Here is a 21,678-nt window from a genome sequence, read left to right on the forward strand (position 1 = left end):
TTACTGCAGAACTAGTTTTGGGCAGACAGACTTCACTGTGAAGAGTTCTAAGTTAAGAAACTCACTCTCATCAGGACCATACCAGATTTGAAAAGGTTTCCTTCCAGGCTTAAGAACTGGCTAAAGACAAACCAGGACTGTACTCACTTTTAATACTGTCATTTTCTGCATGGGTGTTTGTATGCACTGACAATGGATTTACTCTTCACCATTTTTTAATGGGAGGTTAGATATGTAAACACACCATGTTGTATCATTTATGAGGGTTTTATTGTACCAATGGTGATATTTACTTTTCCAATTTTTTTTTTTTTTTTTTTTTTTTGTCTAGTTTGGAAGAGTTTTACTTTTTTTAAAAAAATTATTTTGATGTATGTATGCGCGTGTCTGTATTTATGTAAATATACTTTTTTTTTTTTTGCATTGTAATGCACTATGTATATTTACTGTCATCTTTGTTTAGTGTAAAAGCCCAACTTGGGATAGACACTGAGAATTAACCTCATCTAAAATGCTGTAGTATGTGACATCATTCATAAAACATACTATGAAAGAAAATGCTAGAGGATTGTTGAGAGAAAGGAGCTTCTTCATGACTGATGTACCTGTATGGGTTTTTCTGGAGACGCTTCTGCTGCGCCATGTAATTCCACGTAGGCTCCAGCCAGCACAACAGCACCGGTCTCTTTCACCTGCGTGACAGAGACGATCACAAACAAAAAAAAAAACAAAACAAAACATTAGGATAATTCAGAGATTAGCTCTGACTGAGCTGGTCAGTTTTATTTATCTACTCCATCTTTAACTGGTTGTTAACCAGATTACTGATGAACAACGCTCACTTTGCACTGCATGTGGATTCTGTTGCCCTCCTTCCACATCTCTGTCTGCAGAGACTGACCTGGAATCACCGGCTTTGCAAAGCGAACCTAAGACAGAAAAGCAATCAGTGCTTCCAACATTTCATCTCACATAGATTTCTTTGTTTTTCTTGAATTTTATTATTCTAAACCCGACAAACTTCATTCACGTAGGAGTCATCAAATTAGCTGGAAAGGTTCTCACTTGAATAATGCCCCCAGTTTGTGATTTCATTCCTAAAATACTGAGTTAAACTGACGTTCTAATCTAAATGTCCCACTACATTTATTGTCAAGTTTTAAGTTTGCGACATGAATGAAAACAGAAGTAATCTAACGCAGGAAAGAGTTAAAAAAAAAAAAAGTTTTAATGATTAGTCATAACAGCAGCCGTGTTGTGATTAAAACGTAAGGAGGATGCAGTGGCGAAAAATGGATCAAAATCAATAAATATTTGCTGATAGGAATCAGTTCATGACTGAAATGTGGCTAAAAAGCACCTAAATAAAAGAAAAGAAATGAAAAGGAGAAGAGAAAAGACAAGAAAAGAAAGAGAAAATGACCATCTAAGCACACTGGCAAAGGACTGCAGAGATGAATATGTCTGGCAGCTAATTATTTAACTCCAGCTGATGCAGCGAGCAGCTTCTGACGTTGCGACGGAGTGATTCAGAGAGCATGAGACATCTCAGAGATCAAACGGCTTTCAGAGCCCATTGAAAATCTTCGCCATGTCATGAAAAGTTTACACTGCAGGCAGACTTTCCCATCATCACTACAACTGTTTATTTATTGGCATTAAAAACATAACCTTATCGCGTTTCCATGGTGACTGTGTGGAGTAATTTAAACTGAATGTGGTCCCACAAAATATTAATATGTGATTATTTTCTAGTCAGACGGTCGATTAGAATATTTACTACAGGGCACAACTGGCGACGACCTGCTCAGCATCAAGTCCATGAAGCAAAGCCTTTTGTTTTCTTTATTTTGAGGTAATTCTGCTCACAGCTTCAATTAGATTAAGGCATCACAATCACAGTAAATTCATTTTCCACGTTAGGGGAAGGAAAGACCATCTGTGCATGCTCCAAGCGACGGGTCTGGGTAGAGTTTTTCATAAAAATAAAAAACTGATGAATGCAACAAATTGCCTCCAGTGTTTCCTGTGTCTCACAAAAAAAAGTGTGGCAGGCAATGCTTACCTTGATAGCTTTGAATCTGGAGGGATCATTGTCAGCAAACTGCTTGAGGACGTGTCTCCCAGCAAAGCCAAATGAGCACAAACCATGCAGGATAGGAGACTTGAAGCCTGGCCAGACAGCATTTTTAACTACAGTCTCTTCAAGTATAGATGAGATCAAAACACTTCATTTGACTAAAAATTCCTGGGAAAGATCAAGTGCTGACTAAAAGAAAGAAAATAAAAAAAACTATGACTACTTTCTAAACACTGTCAAATAAAATCAATGGCCAGATGCTCACCTCCCATAGCAGCAAAGCTGGGGTCTATATGAAGTGGGTTCCAGTCTCCACTCAGACGGTACAAGGCTGCCTGGAACCAGAGGGGAAGCAGACATGTTTAGACCCCCACCACACATTTTATAAGGTCTATTTGTTCAACGGTTTTGTAACAAATAGCCAGTCACATGGCAGCCCCTTAAAGCATTTGGTCAAAACGACTAGCTGTCAAACTGAGTCTTGATTTCGGCTTCAACATGCAGATGTTAGAGTCAAAATTGGACATAAATCAATGAAATCATGAATCCATCCTGCCTTGTAGCAACAGTTCAGGCTGCTGGTGGTGAAACTGTGTGGGGGATATTTTCTTGGCACACTTTTGGTCGCTTGGTACTATATTTAAGCACCACAGCCTACCAGAGTGACCGAGTGCATCCCTTTCTGAGCGCAGTGGAGCCTAACTACTTTCAGCAGGATAGTGCACCATGTCACAAAGCACAAACAATCTCCAGCTGGTTTCTTGATGATCTCGTCTATACTTGGGACACTTTATGCTCTCATCAGGTTTCCATGTCAGTATGGGCTGAGGAAGTCTTCCAACACCTTCTTGAATCTATGAGGTGGAGATATCAGGCAGCTCTGAAGCCAAAAGGAATCTAAGCCGATACTGGGAGTACCTAATAACGTGGCCAGTAGGTGTATAAATATTCATGAACCCCTGAATTTCTCAAACACAGATAAAGAATTAGACTAAATTGTCACAGAAGCAAACAAAAGAAGAATGTCTTTGAAGTGATACAGCTGCAGCCGTTTTCCAGAGCATCAGGGATTTAGCTTCTTATTCCCCCTTCTGTTTCACTGTCTGCCGCGCCGTAAAGTCAGCATTCTGTTTCTGTCCTGAGACACAACGGAAACCTCGTTCGACACTTCTGCCGTGCACTCATAATTTGCCCAAAACTTTACTATTTTTTTTTTCAAGGGGGAAAAAAACAACAATATGTTTATTTTCACCCCACATATCATCAATTCAGCAGATTTATTCTGCACAAAAACCCACACAGACACTCACTTGGTCCCTCGTGGTTGAATCAATCACCACAGCATCTGGAGCACGCTGAGGAGGAGGCAGCGGAGCCTGGAAGGAATTTTTATAAAGAAAGAAAAAGAGTTTAATATGAGGCAGCATTTCTAAGGCTTTGTAAAAAAAAGGTGAAAATGTCAATGAATATCAGAATGCAGTGGTTATTAATGAAGAAAATTACAAACAACACTCCAATTCAGGAGCTGAGTTTTGATCAATTTAACGTCTGAACATCTACAGAGTCATTCTGTGGTAATGTCTTCAGAATAGTTTGGCATTGTGTTGCTTAAAAAAAACCAAAAAAAAAAACCTGCAGGATGTCAGTGCTGCGTGTGACACTGTAGATCACAGAATCCTGTTGCACAGGCTGGAAAACCGGGTTTTAACCAGTTAAGTGGTCCTAAAAGCTGGAGTAGGTAATGTTGGGGCACCCTGGTTTGGCTCCTCCCCCTCTGGTTTTGCTCCTTGTGTGATCCAAGGCTTTTTTCTTACTTCCACCAAGGAGCTTATGTTTTACTGGCGTTTATCTGTCTGTGTTTAAGATAACCCAAAAAGCTATGGATGGATTTTAATTAAATTTACAGGAGTTGTTGGAAATGTGAAAAGGAAGAACAGGTTTAATTTTGGTGGTGATCCGGATCAACGCTTGGATCCAGGAATTTTTTAAAGGCCGTTGTGGAGGTTTGCGCTCTAAGAGTGCTTGTCTGGTCCGTAGCTTTACCCGCCAATGTTTTTCTCTTTCTCGATTGTTTTGCGGGAGGAGGCAAATAAACCGAGCCGGGTCGGGAAATCCTTCCTGCATTTTCACAGCCATGAAGAAGCTTTCAAAACACAAAAAATTAACAATTTCAATTTAGACTGAATGTTTACTGATTCACAGTAAACTGAAGGGTCTAACTATATTTCTTACTGTTCATGATTACAAAATGTATAGACTACTATCAGGACGAGGAACCACTTCACCCAGAGTAAAAGAAAAATGTCTCTGAGCAAGATTACCTACCACAGCTTTAACTGGTTCAGGTCGTATTTAGAAAGGAGGTCATTTGTTTTGATCAGCAGCTGTGAATCCAAGCTAGAGGTTCCAGTTATGGAGTCCCTCAGGGGTCAGTCTTTGGACTTCTGCTCAACTGTTCTGTTCAACACTTATACAGACGATACACAACTTTGTGTCTTTGTCACTAGACGCTGCAGTCAAGTGGACTTAATATGTCAGTTCTTGAAAGAAAACCACTTGGATGAGAGAAAATTTTTGACAATAAAATTTAGACAAAGATGAGATTATTCCATTTTATTGACAGAAAAGCAGGTCATCACTGGTAAACACCAGGAGACTCTGGCTTTTAAAGCCACTGACCGGGTCTGTAACCTTGGAGTGTTCATGGACTCTGATCTGACTTTCAGCAGCCACATCAGAGCTTCACTAAGAAGCTTTTTACCAACAGAAACATCAACAGAATTAAAAGTTTAGTCTCCCAGAAAAACCAGGAGAAACTTAGCCATTAATCTCCAATACACTGGATTACTGTAACAGTCTTTTAACAGTACTTCCTATAAAGAGTATTAAACATCTGCAGCTCATCCAGAACACTGCAGCTACAGCACTTTAACTAGGACTAAGAGATCTGAACACATCACACCAGTTTTAAAATCTTTACACTGGTTTCCAGTCAGCCACAGGATAGGTTTTAAAACCCTGCTGATTGTTTATAAATCCCAGAATGATTTAGAACCAGAATACATCTATGATGTGTTCAGAGAATATAAACCAAGCAGAGTTCTTCAATCCAAAGACTTAGGTCAACTAATCCAGACCAGAGTCCAGACTAAACATGGAGAAGCAGCATTCAGCCGTAATGCTGCAAACAAGTGGAAAAAACTGCCAGTAAAGATAAAGATTAAACTCTCACCACATGTAGACACTTAAATCCAGGTCAAAAATATTTTTGTTTCTCATGCATCTCTGAAACTTACCTTGCTTTAATTATTCTAATTTATTTGATGACTTTGTGACTTTTGCTATTTGTTGTTTCCTTTTGCTTCTTTTTATGCTTATTTGTAACCTATATGTAACCATCTGTGCCTTTATTGTGTTCAGCATTAATAGGATCTTTAGAGATGTGCAAGATGCCATGTCATCATGGATGGATGTGCATGATTTCTGAAATGCATTTGACGTTGTGGAACATTGGGTCACAGGCCAGTTTTACAACTTCGCCTCAGTGGATGAAGCTGGGCGATGAAACTGCAGCAAACTTTCTTCCTCTTTGCGTGGTAAAGTGCCAGCCTGCTCTTCTGGATGTAGTGACAAATTGTGTTTCCAGACAGCATTTTTCTGAGTTCGTGCAGTGGTTCCCACCACAGATTCGTGTTAATTTTTAATGTCCTGCTGCCTGTGGGCCCCAAGATCACAGCCGTTTAACCACAGTTTTTATACTTTAACTCTTGATTGCTCCGGATTCTCCAAAAATCGTTTCTTTTCTGCAAGTATCTTAATTTCTATCATAATTACTTGCTGTTGTAATATTTAAAATAAGATTGTATAATTTAAATACTGCTATCCATGCACTTAGAAACAGACAGAGAAAATTTTTATAGTAGAAGAGAATGACCCTTTATATGCGTCTACTTTAACGCTCAACTTCACACCATTTTCAGTTTAAATCATCTAGAATTCATTGCATTTTGTTTTTAGATGATTTTCACAGCGGTACAAGTGATCAGGAACAAAGTTTTAGTAAAGATGCTGGCAATACTTTAGTAAAGTAACACAAACAACCCACTTTGGCTTTCTCTGAGCTTCTCTTTCCTCCGAAGCCTCCGGCTCCGACCACAAACACTGAAAACTGGTTGTAGCACACCAGCTCGTTGCCACTGTAGGTGTTCACTGTCAAGAAGAAAAAAAAAAAAAAGAGAGACTTTTTTTCGACTAAATCTTAGGTGAAGGAAGTATATTTTCATTCCTTTTCACTATAATGGAAAAGCATTTACATTTAACTAGTCTATGTAGGGGGAGGCCGTCAAACAATTGGTTAATTATTCGCTGTAAAACGCAATCAGATCCACTTTACATTTATTGTGTAGGTTGCTTTGTTTCATTAAGTCGATTTAAATATCATTGCTGTTTTCACAAGAGAGAAGCTCGATGTGCGGTCTTAACCCAGTATAACTTTCACCCTAACAGAAACTGACTGGTTTCATGTGTATGAGGAAATTTCATGGACTGCCCCTATACAAACACACAGGGAAACTCAGGTCCCATGTTTTTTGTGGTTTAAGTTGGATTAATTATAGATCAGAGTGGTTCTAATAGCAGCCATCTCTGTGGAGTTGTCAAACTAAAAAATGAGCTGTTCGTGGTCCATTATGTTTGTCCCAGTGGACGCAGACTGAAAATTAACTTTCATTAATTCAGCCTGAGAGGCAACCCCCAGAAAAGAGACACATTAAAGGAATGAAAACAAATGAATATGGAATAAATACTATATATGATAAAAGCTGAATCCCAAAAGGAAAAAAAGAAAAAGAAAAAAAAAAACACGCACCATCCAAGAGGATGACGGCTCCAGATCCTTTGTCCAACACATCTGCCACAGTGGACTCAGAAGTCAGCGTACCTGAAAAATGTACTGCAAGTATTTACTCTGCATATGCTTGAGTTAGTTTTTAAGCAAATCTAGCAGAATTGACATATTCCCATCCATTCCACGAGATGCAGCTTCGCGGCACTCTGATCTTACTTGCAAACATTTAGACAAGTCGCTGCGAGCTGCAGTTTCAGTTTGGAATATAAAACCAGAGTCACAACAGGCCAAAACTAATGCAACAGAATATATTTTAATGGTTACCAAAGGTTGTTAAAGATTCCTAAAAATAAACTAAAAAAACAGCAAGTGTTGTTAAACGACCTTCTAGGCTCCAGACAGACAGTCAGGAGGTCATCCAAGACGCCTGACATGAATGTGATGGAAGTATTGCAAACACAGAAGATGCTGATCTATCTATTGTCTCCCATATGGAAACGTAGACATTTGGGTTAAAAATTATTTCTCTCCTTTGTTATGATCAATCAACTCGTCTCATACGTCGTTGGAAAGTCCGATCAAACACCTTTACAACGAAACGCCGCTTCTATGGAACACGTTTCTGAATGACACAGCTCAACGAGTGGGTGGTGCCCCCACTCGTCATAAAGGTGACTTTTCAGGCTTTTCAGTGATGTATAATACAAGATCATTTGGCTTTATTAAAGAGGACAAATAATCAACAATATACAAATATTCTTACTTTTTGCAGTTATGACTGAAAAACCACACTTTAACCCGGCATTATGCAACATAAAAATAAACTTAAGATCAACATAGAGTTGTTGCTGAAACTGACCAACACATCCAGGCTGATCCTGCTAACACGATCTGTTGTATACAGCGACATCAATTCTAATTAAATATTGGACCAAATTACTTCATTTCAGCTTGTATCTCACAAAATCTACAGCATTTATGATACACATTTATATAGAAGGAATTGTGTATTAAGTGGAGGGAAATACCTGAAGCTGGCAGAGGTTTGTAAAGCTCCAGATACTGCTCCCCGTGCAAAACCTGACACAAAACATGGCATCAGCTGTGATATACATTCAGTCTTTAAGCCACATCAGCATGAGTAATGCAAGTACTACAGCAAATTATCTTGTGCGCGAGATTGTGTGAAATATGTCATATGTATCAACATATGTACAAAGAAAGTCATGCACACTTGCAAACAAGCAATATCACACATGCAGAAATTTTACATGCTTGTTTTCTAACCTGCGTAAAGTCTATATTAAGTCCAGGGACTGAGCTTAGGCCGCCACCCATCATGGATGACTGCGACGGGATGACCCCGAACGTCGGGAGGCAGCTGAAGTCTGGATGGCCTTCGTACAGGAACCTACATTAAAATGTAAGTGTTAGTGAACTGTGAAAAGCACAGATGAAGCGAGACGAAGACAAAAATAACAGCACAGATGGCCGCACAGGCGTGTGAGTCAGGGTTTGTTCTCCAAGCGGGTCAATGTAAAAATAATGATTGCAGCAGTAATCACATATTTCCATTGAAATTCACACAAGTTGCCTGCTCAGAGCCCACAGGGAGGGTGGAAGGGAAGCTGCTAACCTAAGATGGTCCGGGTCCTTGGTGGACATGCCCACCCCCAGCGCGTAGAGGATGCACTGGGTTTGGGTGAAGGTGAATGTGGTCGTTGGTAGTTTTTGACCCACAGCCTCAGCCTGGGAAGGAGAGAGGACAAGAGAGGTTATAAAATACAATACAATCATTTTCTTCTACATTTGATATTATTACAGTGTCAATTTCTCAGATTTTTTTTTTCATTAAAATAAAAAAATAAAGTGAAACCTTTTAGATTAGGTTTAGTGAAACTATTAGATTTTCCAGGTTTTATTTGCTCATTTACAGACAGATCCCTTCTTAATACCCCTCCTTCCTCACTAAAATGTGTTTAAATGAAGATAATGAGTGTGCAGCCATCCAATGAAAACAAAGTAAGAGGATATGTTCAAAAGTTACAGTATGTTTAGTGCAAACTTCCTTTTTTTTTTTGTTGCCATCCCTCCACAGTGCAGTTAAGCAGGGAATCGCCGTCTGGAGGACGATAAAGAGGGAATTCTGTACTAAAAAGGCCATTACACTGGGACATTTCCATTTGCTTGTCTAAATGTAAATAAAATGGGGCCGGTAGAGTTTGTCGCCTCTCCCCCTCGCATTAAAAGATCACTAAAAGGTTTATCAAGCACAGCAAAGGAGGAATGGTGACAGCAAGTAGAACCTTTTCAGCTCTTAAATGGGAAACGCTAAGTGCAACAACTAAAATGTGATGAAAAGCATCTTGAGAAGAAGTAAAAAAAAAAAAATATATATATATATATATATATATATATAAAGACGCAAGTCTGTGATAATGAGCAAGTGCTCAGTTTAAGGACCTGAGGGGTCTCACAGAGTTTGAGAGAATTCAGCAATTCAGAAATGAGTCCCTAGGTCTGATTAAGCAGAGCTTTGTTGACTGATCAGCACAATTTCATGTCGGGCTTGATTCTGACAGGTGGCGAGCGCCGGTGAGGGATGGAGCAGCGTTCGATTGGTGTCAACAGGCAGCCTGAAAACGGGCACGGACCCTCCAAAAGAACATCGCAGTAATTAAGTATTAATGACACTAATCACAAGAGTCTTGTAAAGATCAGTCAGGTCGAGCACCTCGTTGTATTGTTAATGCCTTAAAGCCGCCGTCAAGCCCGGCTCAGGTTGTCTGGCTGAGCTTTCGGTTAATTCAGGACTCCGTGAGTATACATTTTCAACTATGGAAGATATGAACAACAGCATGTATTTAAAATATAAATTTAAAAAAAAAACATTTTAATCCCGTCTTTTAAGCAAATATTTTCTGCATATTTACCTCTAAAACAAACCTTTCCATAGTTTTTTCTAAAACCAGAGTAACTGAATCTCCACAGTCATCAAGCATTGCTGGCGCCATCAAGGTGCTTCGTCTGCAGCAAACTGCAGTCACTCAGCAGTAAGCTGCCACAAAAAAATACAAGAAGGCCGAGCTGCCCGCCCACACCCCACCCAGCAGCTCACACTGATTGAACAGAGGTGGCGTAGCGTAAACGGCTGAGTGACAACAGCTTCGTTGTTTACAGCGGCGTGTTCCACTCTACGACTTCCTCTGCCGAGAGTTTAGCAGCACATCAGCTCCGACCTCTCGTTCCATCTCTGTGCCTTTCAGACAAAACACTGATCAGTCCTGCACCGGCATCGCCGTGTGAAAAAGATTCAAGTTTAAGTATTTGGGAGGTGTCTAAGCAGCATCGGCATAAAACACCAAGAACAGACATGATTGGAGTTAGCAGTGTCACCTGGCTGATGTGTGCATGAGGAATTAAAAAGAAATGTTATATTTCTGGACTTCAGAGACTCTGTAAAACGTCACAGACCCAGGAACTGAACTGTAATTCACAAACAACAACTCAAACATTTGTTTTTTCTGGCCTCAAATCCCCTGATGTTCCTTAAACCAAAGAAACGGGGAACATAGAGGTCATTGAGTCTGATACACTGTTCCAAGTTATTATGCAGGTATGTATGTTTCTTCATTTCTCCTTAATTAAACACAAAGTAAAAAAATGAAACAAAAATAAAAATAAATAAGACAAAATAAAATTAAATTAAATTAAATTAAATTAAATTAAATTACATTGAATGCAGTATGGATTGATGTAATAAAAGCACAAACCCAAATGCAGGAAAAATACATCCCAAAAACCTAAAAGGTAAACATTAAAAGGGCAGCAGTTCAAATCAACCCCGGTCGACTGGTTATTTTGTTGAGTTAAGAATACCGATGGCATTTGGAAAAAAAAAAAACATCTTTACCCAGAGAAACTCTAAATCTGCCTTCTTGACTTGGGGAGTTCAGACTGACGGGACAGAGGAGGGTCGCTACCTACCAGGAATCTGCTCGCTTTCCTCTTTGTGCTTACAGTATAAATATTCCATAACTTCACAACATCTGTTTAATTTGGTTTTCTGCAACTGAGAAGAGGTGAAAAGTTTAATCTCTCTGGTCCTAAAATCTGAGGACTGACACCGAAACACTTTAGCAGTCTGAGAAGACAGAAGAGTCTGAGCAGTTTTTAAAAGGATACCCTGGATTTTCATGAAACCTCGGCTTTCATTGGTTTGTAGCTGGATAGATAAAACACAGGATGCAAAAGCCTTAATGTGGGCAAGATCGGAAGCTTCACCTGAGGAATCTGTAAACTGCACCAAGCCGACTGAGGCCATGTCATCTGCATATTTAACTGACTTAAAAGGACTTCCATCCTGAGCAAACTCATTTGTGAGAAGAAGCTAAGCTCTCCAGATATGGTGCCTTCAACACAAATCCTTTGACGACGGCCAGAATGAAAGTCTCTCCGATCCATTTGGCTCTTACCAATAGTCACTGATTATGATTCTTTAATCCTCAAAAATTATCCTAACTTATAGAGATAACTTGGATATAATTTTTTATATTTATTATTTATTATATATTTATATATTCTATTTCTTATTTAAAACTACACCTGCCATAATAATCACTTTAAAAAGGAAAAAAAAAAAAGCAACACAAAAACATTTTTACAGGTCAACTTACATGTTCACATAGGAGCCCTTCTTTGCCATCACCATAACAACGCTCTCATCCGCTGAGCTTAGAAGTCTATAGATAGTTGCAACCTATATGTCATTTGAGGATGCAAGTGAAGTTGCTGTTTGCTGGTACGCTGCTGTCACTCTTACAGTTCTTCTTTTTAAGGATGCTCCACAGGTTCTTAATAGCACTGAGGTCAGGGAATGCCTGCCACACCGACAGTTTTTCTCCCTTTAAACCCATATCAGACAAAGATTCACTGCTATTTTTTGCAGCTTGGGGTGGTGCAATGTCTTGCATTAAAATTGGTTTTCTGCAAGACGCAGTTTGACATCGTTGGCAGGAAATGGTCAGATAAAAGCTGTATGTATTTTACAGAGGTCGCCCTAAGTCAGCCTAAGGGGGGGGGGGGGGGGGGGGGGGGGTTGTCTACCAACTCCCCCCGTTTTAGGGCTAAAACATCACTCCTTCCCCACCTAGCCAACCCCACAGCCTTTGTTTTCTCAACTAGAATCCTACATGCAGAGTCATTTGGAACACAGCATATACATGCTGGTCACGTGTCATTGTGCTGGGATACTGGTGGTAGTAGTATTGTGTCATGTACACTCATAACAGCTCTTTGAAGTGGATGCAGCAACAGAAGAGGAAAGGTGGCGGGGTTAAAAAGCAGCTGCTCTGATGGCCCCTTTATGTCAGCTGGAGTTATTAAATCAGTTAAAATTATCTATTAAAAGCCATCTGGTAAAGCATGCCATTGCCATACCTCTGTGGTAAAATTAGTCATAGTAGTCCCCCAGTTGCAGATTTGTCATATTAAAACAACCACACTGCAGAGCTTCAGCTCCAACTAATTTTGCTCTATGAAGTGGTGATTCACAGTCTGCGTAATATCCCTTCTCAGCTGGTCCAAAATAAAAAGAAAAATCACCATAAAGCCTGGCCTCTGGAGGCCTACTTTTAATTAAAACTGCATTAAAATGCAGATGTGGGGAAAAATATAGTGCTTTCAGAACCATTCCAGCGCTCCCTCTGATTTCATATTATATGCTCTCATGTGTTCACATGGAGATTAAGGCCACAGTCTCTTGAGGGTATCGGAGAGGGAGGATGAAGAAAAAAAAAAAAAAGGGAAAAGAAACCATAATCAAAAAGAAAATTAGGCTTCAAGCAAATAGAGTTTTATTTAAAGGGAGGAAGGGTCGGCCTGGTGGTCCGATGGCTAAATGGTGATCATGTTATCGCTGCGTTCTAGGCGAAGATTTAAGTCGACTTTGCAGCAGTGTTGAGTTGCGTAACTGCATTCTACAGAGACATGTCTGATATTTTATTTGCTCTGTTGTGAAAGCAGCAGAAACAACTTTCTGAATAATACAACACAGTTCTAGTACAACCTTATCACATAGCCTCTCAAAAACAGTATAACCTGGTTATATAACATCATATCCCGTTTAGAGGTGCGATTTATTTGAATTAATTTCTACTCCTTCAATTCCTTTCAAAAGCCTCGGATTTAACACACAACATTTAGTGAGTATTTGTGCTGGATGAGATCAAAGAAGTCCAAGCTATGGTGCAATACCTTCACCACAAGGACACGCATGCAATAAACAAGTGTGTGTTTGTGTAGAAAACACACACACACACACACAAGTCCACAGAGGACACAATGATGTTGTTTGCCTTGAGGCTACAGTGTGACTCTGTTCCAAATCCCATGCATGCAGCATCAACAACCCCAAACACACAGCAGAGAGGACGCCGATACCCAGAGAGTGTGTGAACACTCTTATTGGGAATTGGATGAGAACGCTGAACCCAGACAGCGAGCTCTGTTTACGTCTCTCAGGATGTAAAAAGCAGCATTGCTTCAGAGTCCGGCTATATTTCTTCACTGAACAAAGCGCTCGGCGTGAATGACGACAGAATTTCCAAGCGCTTTCTAAATATTTGCAGAATTTACCCGCCCTGAAAGAACGAGTCGGTCATCTGAGCACTATCACCCGCAAAGGCAAACTTAAATTCGCATACAGCGAGGAGCTTAATAGAAAATGCTGTCCGTGTGGATAATCGTTTCATGTGGTGTGATTTTACTCGCGGCTCACTGTTTTATTTAAGCGACTCAGCCATATGTGTGCTGTCATCAGTTCACTCTCCATGATTCAGTCAGGGGGAACCCACTAAAGCGAGAGAGTACCTACTGAGGGAGTCGCCTGTGCCCTGGCATCTTATATCTGCTGCATTTTAAAGACTAATCTGAGCAGACTCCTGTTTGATGCGTCCACTTTTCATATTTACAGGAGACATCACAGTATTATGAATGTTGTAGGAGCTTCGCTAAGAAGATTATTATTGTCCTTGACTTAATACTGTGTGGGGTTATTAAAGAGTAATGAGTTGCCAAGTTTGAAGCAGCCAAGAGAGTTTACAGCTGTGTACTTTCTGAAGTCTTTATATTGCCTGGCATCTGAAAGGCCACTTGTCCCTTTATACTATCATACACTCCTAATGGGTCAGAAGGCATTGTGGGGTTTTTTTTTTCCTCTTTGTTAATACGATGCTTTGTGAAAAAGTATAAAGAAGGATGATAGTGCAGGGTATGAGCAAAATGTAATGTGTTTATAATGCTCTGCAGTCTTGAAAATATTCAAATGTTTCCCTTTTTTTCTCCTGTGTGAATACACAAATATCTGTAATATTCCCTCCAAACGTCCAGAAAAATGAGCGTGTGAGAATGGCAACAGCAAATCCCCAACAACAAGTTCATGATCAGAGATTCTACTTTGCCATCAGTGTGGGGCAAGTTTACAGCTGATGGCAGTACAGATGAACTAAAGGAGCACAAGGTCAAGCAAGATCACCCAGAAATTCCTGCGCTGTAGCTATCTGTAGACATATCAGTTCAGTTGCTCACGTGCACATCTCTCTGGCCAGTGACAGGATATACCGCAGTAATCCTGCAGTATAAAAAGACCCCTTTACTACCACAGCTTTTCCAATACAATATAGGCTTTCATCTTTTGGCTGAAATGCGATATTTTTATTAGACTGCTGTGCTTTTAAACAAGATATTTATCCCAAAACGGAGCAAGTCCTCCTGCTGCTTAAGACTAAACTAATACCTACCACCCTATTGAATCTTTTTTTTTTTTTTCATGTTTTCTCTTTCTTTTTGCCTGAATTCTGTGTTTTACTACCCAGCCTTATGTTTTCCAGGGGAGTTAAATAATTATGTGGTGGATATTTAACATTTTAACAGGATTTTTTTTTCATAAACGATATCATTACAACTCTGAAGGCTTGTATGGAGAGCTTGCCGGAGTAGAAAGGGGGTCAGAGATAGAAGGGGGCAGTGACCTGCAGCAAAGCACCAGGATTTGAACTCGTACCAGCTGCATCGAGGAAACTCTGCATACGAGCCAGCTGCTCAACTAGTTGAGCTTGGCTCTATTAACATACTTTTTTTTTTTTTCCTGTTAAATTTTTTTCCCCTTTTTTTAATATACATACAGCAGTGTCTCCTGACAGTGCTTTTGTCTAAATCGACAGATATTTTTTCCACCCACAGATCTCCTTCAGGACAGCATCCAGCTGCAGCTGAAACACTCAGGATAAATGAGTTTTATAGAGGGTGCTTTCATTTTCTGACAACGATCCTCCTTATTTGTAACGATTCACCAAAAACAGACTCTGCTTTTACATTTTTTCTACTTCAGGTAGCATTTTTTTTTTTATTTCCTGGGAGCGTTAGCGTTTCTGTCGGTCTTCCAGCTATCGGGGATTCTACCAGTGAACATGAAATACATTAGACTATCATCTGTTTTAGGGTTTTTTTGTTCAGGTTGCTCAGAGACTAAAAAAAAAACTCTCAGTAAAATCAAAGCAAATCAGTCAGTCAGTCATTCTCTTAACTGTTTAGTCCAATTAAGGGCAGCTGGATCCTGTTTCAGCAATCACTGGGTGAGAGGCAGAATAAAACCTGGACAGTCCATCAAATAGGGAAAGCAAATCACACCATCAAATGAGAAACTTTTAAAACATAATGCATTTTACCATAAAATTCCATAAATCTTCTGCATTATAGAAATCATTATAATTGTGTTTATCAGATTTTTCTTTTTTCTTTTTTTTTTTTTTTTTAAAATTTAGCTCATTATTATTATTTCCTCCTCTCAGCCATTCCAGAGACCTCAGTTCCAATTTTGTATCTCTGACATGTGAATGTGAGCTGATATGACAATAAAGTTCCTTGAATCCTTGAATATGGCGGTAAATCATGCATAAAAAAAGAACAGGCTTTTCGTGTTTTATGTCACAACCCCAGATAGGAAATACTCAGAATACAGGGGGTAGCAATATGCACCACTAGATGGCACTATATCCTCCTCACTGGACCTTTAAGGCCCCACTAGATGGCACTATATCATACTCACTGGACCTTTAAGGGCACATGGATGGAAACGCTTTACTTATATTGAGTCATTTTATTACATCCTATTCAATATGAATCTCTATGCTAGCATAAGAGAAACGTTCATGTTTGCTGCAGGCAAATGCATATTCTTTAACACAAAAGCGCCAAAACTGTGAGGACATAAATTTTACGATTTCCAACACTTTTTGCCACCCACCGTTCAAGACCTGGGACCAGCTTGTATATGGCTAACAAAAAAAGCAGCAGCAATAGCTGTGTCTCTACTCACAGGATTAATTCCTCCTCCTGACGCCACAGAGCCTGCAGATGCTGTTGGATTCGCACCGACTTCATCCTCTGACTCCACTTGAGACAGCACACTCACAATTGACTCCAGAGACTCTGCACAAGGGTGAGAGCAGGTATCAAATGCAGAACATGGGGTGAAAGATGAAATGATTCTGAGCCTACCATTACAGCTCAGGAATCTCCAAACCTGCAGATCTCACATGGAGAATAACAGTCTATATATTTTGAAGTATTAATGTCAATGTATCATAATCGATCCACATACAGATTTAAAATGAGCAAATGGAAGATCCAAGGGCATTAAGAATAAACACATCTGTGGTTTTTTCTTTGTTTTAGTCAAGTACTTACTGTGCTTATACAAAACATTATTTTGATAAGTTGTCACTTTCAGTTGTGTTCTTTAAAAAAAAAGAAACACTAAATATTTCCACTCAGGAAGCACAAGATTAGGATACCTCTGCAGATGCAAAGAGAATGAACAAAGGATGTCTGCTGAGGTGGCTGAGGAGCAGAATCAGAGAGAGGCTGCGAAGACCACAGCCACTCATTACCATCACTCAGCGGCAGGCTGTTACCAAACAGAGGCAGCGACAAGTCTCTGTAATAAGCTACAAATCAGGAAGCACAACAAAGCCATGCTAATGAGACCAGCAAGCGCCCTGTGGGACCACCACCCACATTCAGTTAACACTGACACCATCACCCTCTCTTCAACTAACATCTGAGACCGGGGAGAGGGTGGAGGAGGCAGACAGAATTATCAACCCTCGCCACCCTCTTGTTTGCATCCAACCTTTCGGCAACTCTGCATTTTTATTGCTCACGATCCTGTCCCTCCCCACTTCATGCGCTTGATCTCCGGCAAAATCTGGTTCAGGCTCTTTGTTGTTGGTGAATATGCTGTCATTTACAGGGGAGCTGCTGATAAAAGTGCACATTGATCCATGGGATTCATTCATGTGTTTTTAAATGTCATTTCTTTGTTGAAATGTGTTTAAACTCTGAGAAAAGGTTGTTCCACTCCATTAAGGTTTATTACAACCCCGACATCCATTTGTCTTACAGACTGAATTTTCTAGCTTTTGTAATTCACCATACAGCCCAATATTGCAAATTTGTGTGTGTAAAAGTCTTTTTTATATCCAAGTCTAATTGTGTAACACATTAAAACAAATTAAATCTTTTAAATTTATTGCTTTATTATATTTAAGCAATTTTAGTAGTTTGTCTCTCATTTGTCTGCTACAAAGCCCAGCGGCCGTCACCAAAACAGCCAGCAATCCCGATACTTCCTACTTTTGTTTTTGTTTATTGCTTTTTTGTTATGTTTTTGTCTGTGTTATCCTTTGCCAATACAAAGCGCTTTTTACTAGGGATGGGAAAATTGAATCGAAAAATCAGAAATCGGGATTTTTTTCTTCACAATTTAAAAAAAATTTGATTGTGGATTAATTTTATTTATTTGAAAAAAACTCAATTGTTTTAACAAAAAAATATCGGGAAAAAAAAATAGATTTTTTTGACAAAAAAAATAGTTTTTTTTAAACAAAAAAAATCTTTTTTTTTTTTTTTCAAATAAATAAAATTAATCCACTATCAAATTTTCTATCATTTTCATTGGTTTTATTGATCTTTTTACTTGTCTTCTTGGGCATTATAGCAGCAGAATGATGATCTGGCTACTGTGTTGTTTTTTTCCTAACTGAAATCAAGAAAAATTACTAGCAAAAAAGAAGTTTTAAAAAAAATTTTTTGTTTCTAATCTACAAAAATCCATCAATATTGAAGAATTTTGATAATTGCAATTTAAATCGAATCTGCACCCAAAAAATCGGAATTGAATTGGGACAAAAGCATATCGTCACAGCCCTACTTTTTACACTGATCAAATGAACCCGCCAACATTCGTCAATATCTGGCGCGAGTGCAGTGGGAATTAGCATTCAGTTCTCCTTACAAAAGTTCTGGAGTAGATGTGTTTTAATAGGCTTTGGCTGGTTTCACAAGGAACTCGACAACACCTGGGAATGCAGCAGGGATTTCAAACTCTGGTCCTCGAGGGCCAGTGTCCTGCAGGTTTTAGGTGCTTCCCTTTTTCAAAACACCTGACTTGAATAAATGGGTCACTGTGCAGAACCAGGCAAAATATGCTGGATCCATTAAATTTCACTGACATGTGTTGAAGCAAGAAAGTACCTAAAACCTACAGGTCATGGGTAGAGATGTTCGGTGTTGGCTTTTTTACCAATATCCAATATACCGATTTTGTTCAACACTTAATTTCCAATAAAGATGTCAACCAATACCGATATTTTTGGAGCGAGTTGTCCCAAACAAACAAAATAATCTGGAAAACTATACACGATGTGTCTTATATTTTGTCATTTTGAGTTCGAGGAGAATTAGCAGAAGAGTTTCATATATAATATGTGCATGTTGTGTAAAAGTTCTCATTTAAAAAGTAAAGACTGATATGAATAACATCAATTGCATTTTAATGTCAAGAATATCGGTATGCTGATATTGAACATCTGTAGTCACGGATTCTCAGTAGCCAGAGGTAAAGATCTCTTAGTAACACACTTCTTCACAGAGGAGGTCTGAGGTGTGAAGCCAGTTTAAACATTTTGTCATCTTGATTTTTTCTGGGGGGTTTTTTTTTCCAAAACAAAACAAAAACAGAAAAAAATAACATACATAGCAGAGCACACTTAAGCTCATTACCCTACTTTTCTGATTGTACAGGGAGCTGAGCACAATCACCCTTCCTGACTAGCCAACCAATAAAACTTTAGGTTACTTGCGTAACCCCGGTTCTCTGAGTAGCATGAGTGAGTGTCTCACTATGGGAATGCTCTGGGCGTGACCTCATCAGAAGCATGTATTACACTCTTCCAGCCAGGATTGGCTGGGGCATGTCTGTCAGTGCCAGGGAGGGCGGAGACCCCTCCCCTATAAAAGAGGCTGGCACTACGCAGGCAGGTTATTCGAAAAGCTCACCTCTTCCTCGCTACAAATAAGCAAGGAGGGTGGCTTGGTGAGACACTCACTCATGCTACTCAGAGAACCGGGGTTACCCAAGTAACCTAAAGTTCTCTTTCATAGCATTCGTTTCGTGTCTCACTATGGGAAAATACTTACTCCCGGATTGCATAACCAGAAGGTCACAGGGGACCCTCGTCCAACAGAATCTCTCACTCACATCCTGTCAGTGTGGGTGAAACCAGACTGAGTACAGATTGGGCCAGCGGTGGCATTGTGACATAAAGCCTGTAAAACCGCGTAAAAGTGTGAGATGAGGCCCAGCTTGCTGGGCACATATCTCTTGAATGGATGTTCTCCGGAACAGGGCCCATGAAGTGGTAAGGCCCCTGGTCGAGTGGACGCCCAAACCCTGTGGGGGCCGCAGCCCCTTGGAACTGTAAGCTGTAGAGATCGCGCCAACAATCCAGTGAGACAGCCGTTGTTTGGAAACCGGTTTCCCCAAATGGGCCTTAGACCATGACACAAAGAGTTGGTCACTTTTCCTAAAAGTTTTAATTCTTTCCATATAGACACGCAAAACACGCACCAGGCAAAGCGTATGTAACCGCCGCTGATCCTCAGACAAGAAGGGCGGGGAACTGAAGGACACCAAGTCTATTGGGGAACACAACCACAACACCTTTGGCAAGAAAGCGGGATTGGGGAGCAAGCTCACCCTTTTGTCCCAAGCAGAAAACTTTGTGCATGACGGATGTACTGAGAGTGCATGGATCTCGCCCACACACTTAGCTGAAGCAAGTGCCAACAATAGCACAGTTTTCAATGTAATTACTTTGAGATCCACCTGATCCAGTGGCTCAAAAGGTGGACTCGTTAAAGCTTCCAACACCAGGGGAAGGTCCCATGATGGTGCCTTCACAGGGGCTTCACAAAAGGCAGCTTGCGCCGAGCCCCCCACATAAACCGAACCACCAACGGATGCTGACCCACAGTCTTTCCGTCAAAACCAATGTGGCAAACTGAGATTGCTGCCAAATACACCTTAATGGTTGAAAAAGCTTTCCCCTGATCCACCAGATTCTGGAGGAAAGTTAGGATCACAGCCACGGAGCACTGAAAAGGTATTTCCTGCGAATCAGAGCACCATTTCTCAAAGATAGACCACTTACATCCATAAAGGGACCTCGTAGAGGAGGCCCTTGCGTTTTGGATTGTCTCAATGACATTTTGAGGAAGTCCAGCAGACTCTAGATTGAACCCTTCACGGGCCAGGCCCATAGATCCAACCTCTCTGGATGAGGGTGAAAAATTTCCCCCTGTGCCTGAGACAACAGGTCCCTGCGAATTGGTAGCGACCAGGGCTCCTGTCGTAGAAGTTGAGTTATATCCGCCAACCAGTGCTTCGATGGCCAGTGGGGTGCGATGAGAATCATCGACAGACCTTCCGCTCGTACCCTGGCTAGCGTCGGAGAAATTAGCGCCACAGGTGGGAGAAGAAGAACGCGTACAGAAGAACACGAGGCCACTGATGGGCGAGGGCATCCACTCCTAGTGGAGCATCCTGGTAGTGTAGAGAGAAAAACAGGGGACACTGAGTGTTCTCCCAGTTCGCAAACAGGTCCACTGACGGTTGACCGAAACGTCGCCAGACCATACTGGCCACATCTGGGTGGAGTTTCCACTCTGCGTACAGAGGACATCCTCTGGAAAGCAGATCTGCACCCCAGTTCAGGACCCCTGGTACATGAGTGGCTCTCAGTGACAGAAAATTCCTGCTGGCCCAAACTATCAGCTTGTGGGCCAGCGAATGCAGGCGAAGGGATCACAGCCCCCCCTGTCTGTTGATATAAGCCACAACAGTGGTGTTGTCTGTCCTGATCAGCACATGATGCCCCTCCAAGAGAGGGAGGAAGTGTTTCAGTGTCAAGAATACAGCCATCAGTTCCAGGTAATTTATATGGGTACATGTGTGGGCTCCACGTCCCGTTCACAGTTCTTCCCTCCAGGATGCCCCCCCCAACCTGAGAGGGAGGCATCTGTTGTGATCACCTTCCTGCTCTGTATGGTTCCCATGGGCACACCCTGAGTCAGGAAGTCTGCACCTTTCCAAGGGCGCAATGCAGCTGCGCAGGCTGCTGAGACCCGTAACCTGTGTGTGGAGCAAGGGCTCCGCCTCTGAGATGCTACCCAGCGCTGGACACTCCTCATGTGCAGGCGGCCCAACGGGACCACCACCAGCACCGATGCCATCAGCCCAAGCAGCCTCCGACACAGTCTGGGCGATACTCGGTTTCCTCTGTGAAACAGTGCTAGACAGTCTGTCAGAGATTTTACCCTTTCCGCAGTCAGCCTTATTCTGGCCTGAACT

General features: G+C 40.8%; 1 protein-coding gene across 1 annotated transcript in view; it reads right to left on the reverse strand.

Moving 5' to 3' along the window:
• The window catches only part of hsd17b4 (hydroxysteroid (17-beta) dehydrogenase 4), a 39,879-nt gene that overhangs the window by 4,714 nt on the left and 13,487 nt on the right, over positions 1-21,678 (reverse strand). The window contains exons 12-22 of the mRNA XM_079252137.1: positions 16,303-16,415; positions 8,563-8,675; positions 8,214-8,337; positions 7,955-8,006; positions 6,948-7,019; positions 6,186-6,289; positions 3,391-3,456; positions 2,346-2,415; positions 2,066-2,172; positions 843-929; positions 606-692 (exon numbers count right to left, since the gene is read on the reverse strand). Coding sequence (XP_079108263.1) covers positions 606-692; positions 843-929; positions 2,066-2,172; positions 2,346-2,415; positions 3,391-3,456; positions 6,186-6,289; positions 6,948-7,019; positions 7,955-8,006; positions 8,214-8,337; positions 8,563-8,675; positions 16,303-16,415 — 995 coding nt within the window. The remainder of the gene's footprint in view (positions 1-605; positions 693-842; positions 930-2,065; positions 2,173-2,345; positions 2,416-3,390; positions 3,457-6,185; positions 6,290-6,947; positions 7,020-7,954; positions 8,007-8,213; positions 8,338-8,562; positions 8,676-16,302; positions 16,416-21,678) is intronic.

This window comes from Telmatherina bonti (assembly GCF_933228915.1).
Source record: "Telmatherina bonti genome assembly, chromosome: 13".
Classification (NCBI taxonomy): Eukaryota; Metazoa; Chordata; class Actinopteri; order Atheriniformes; family Telmatherinidae; genus Telmatherina; species Telmatherina bonti.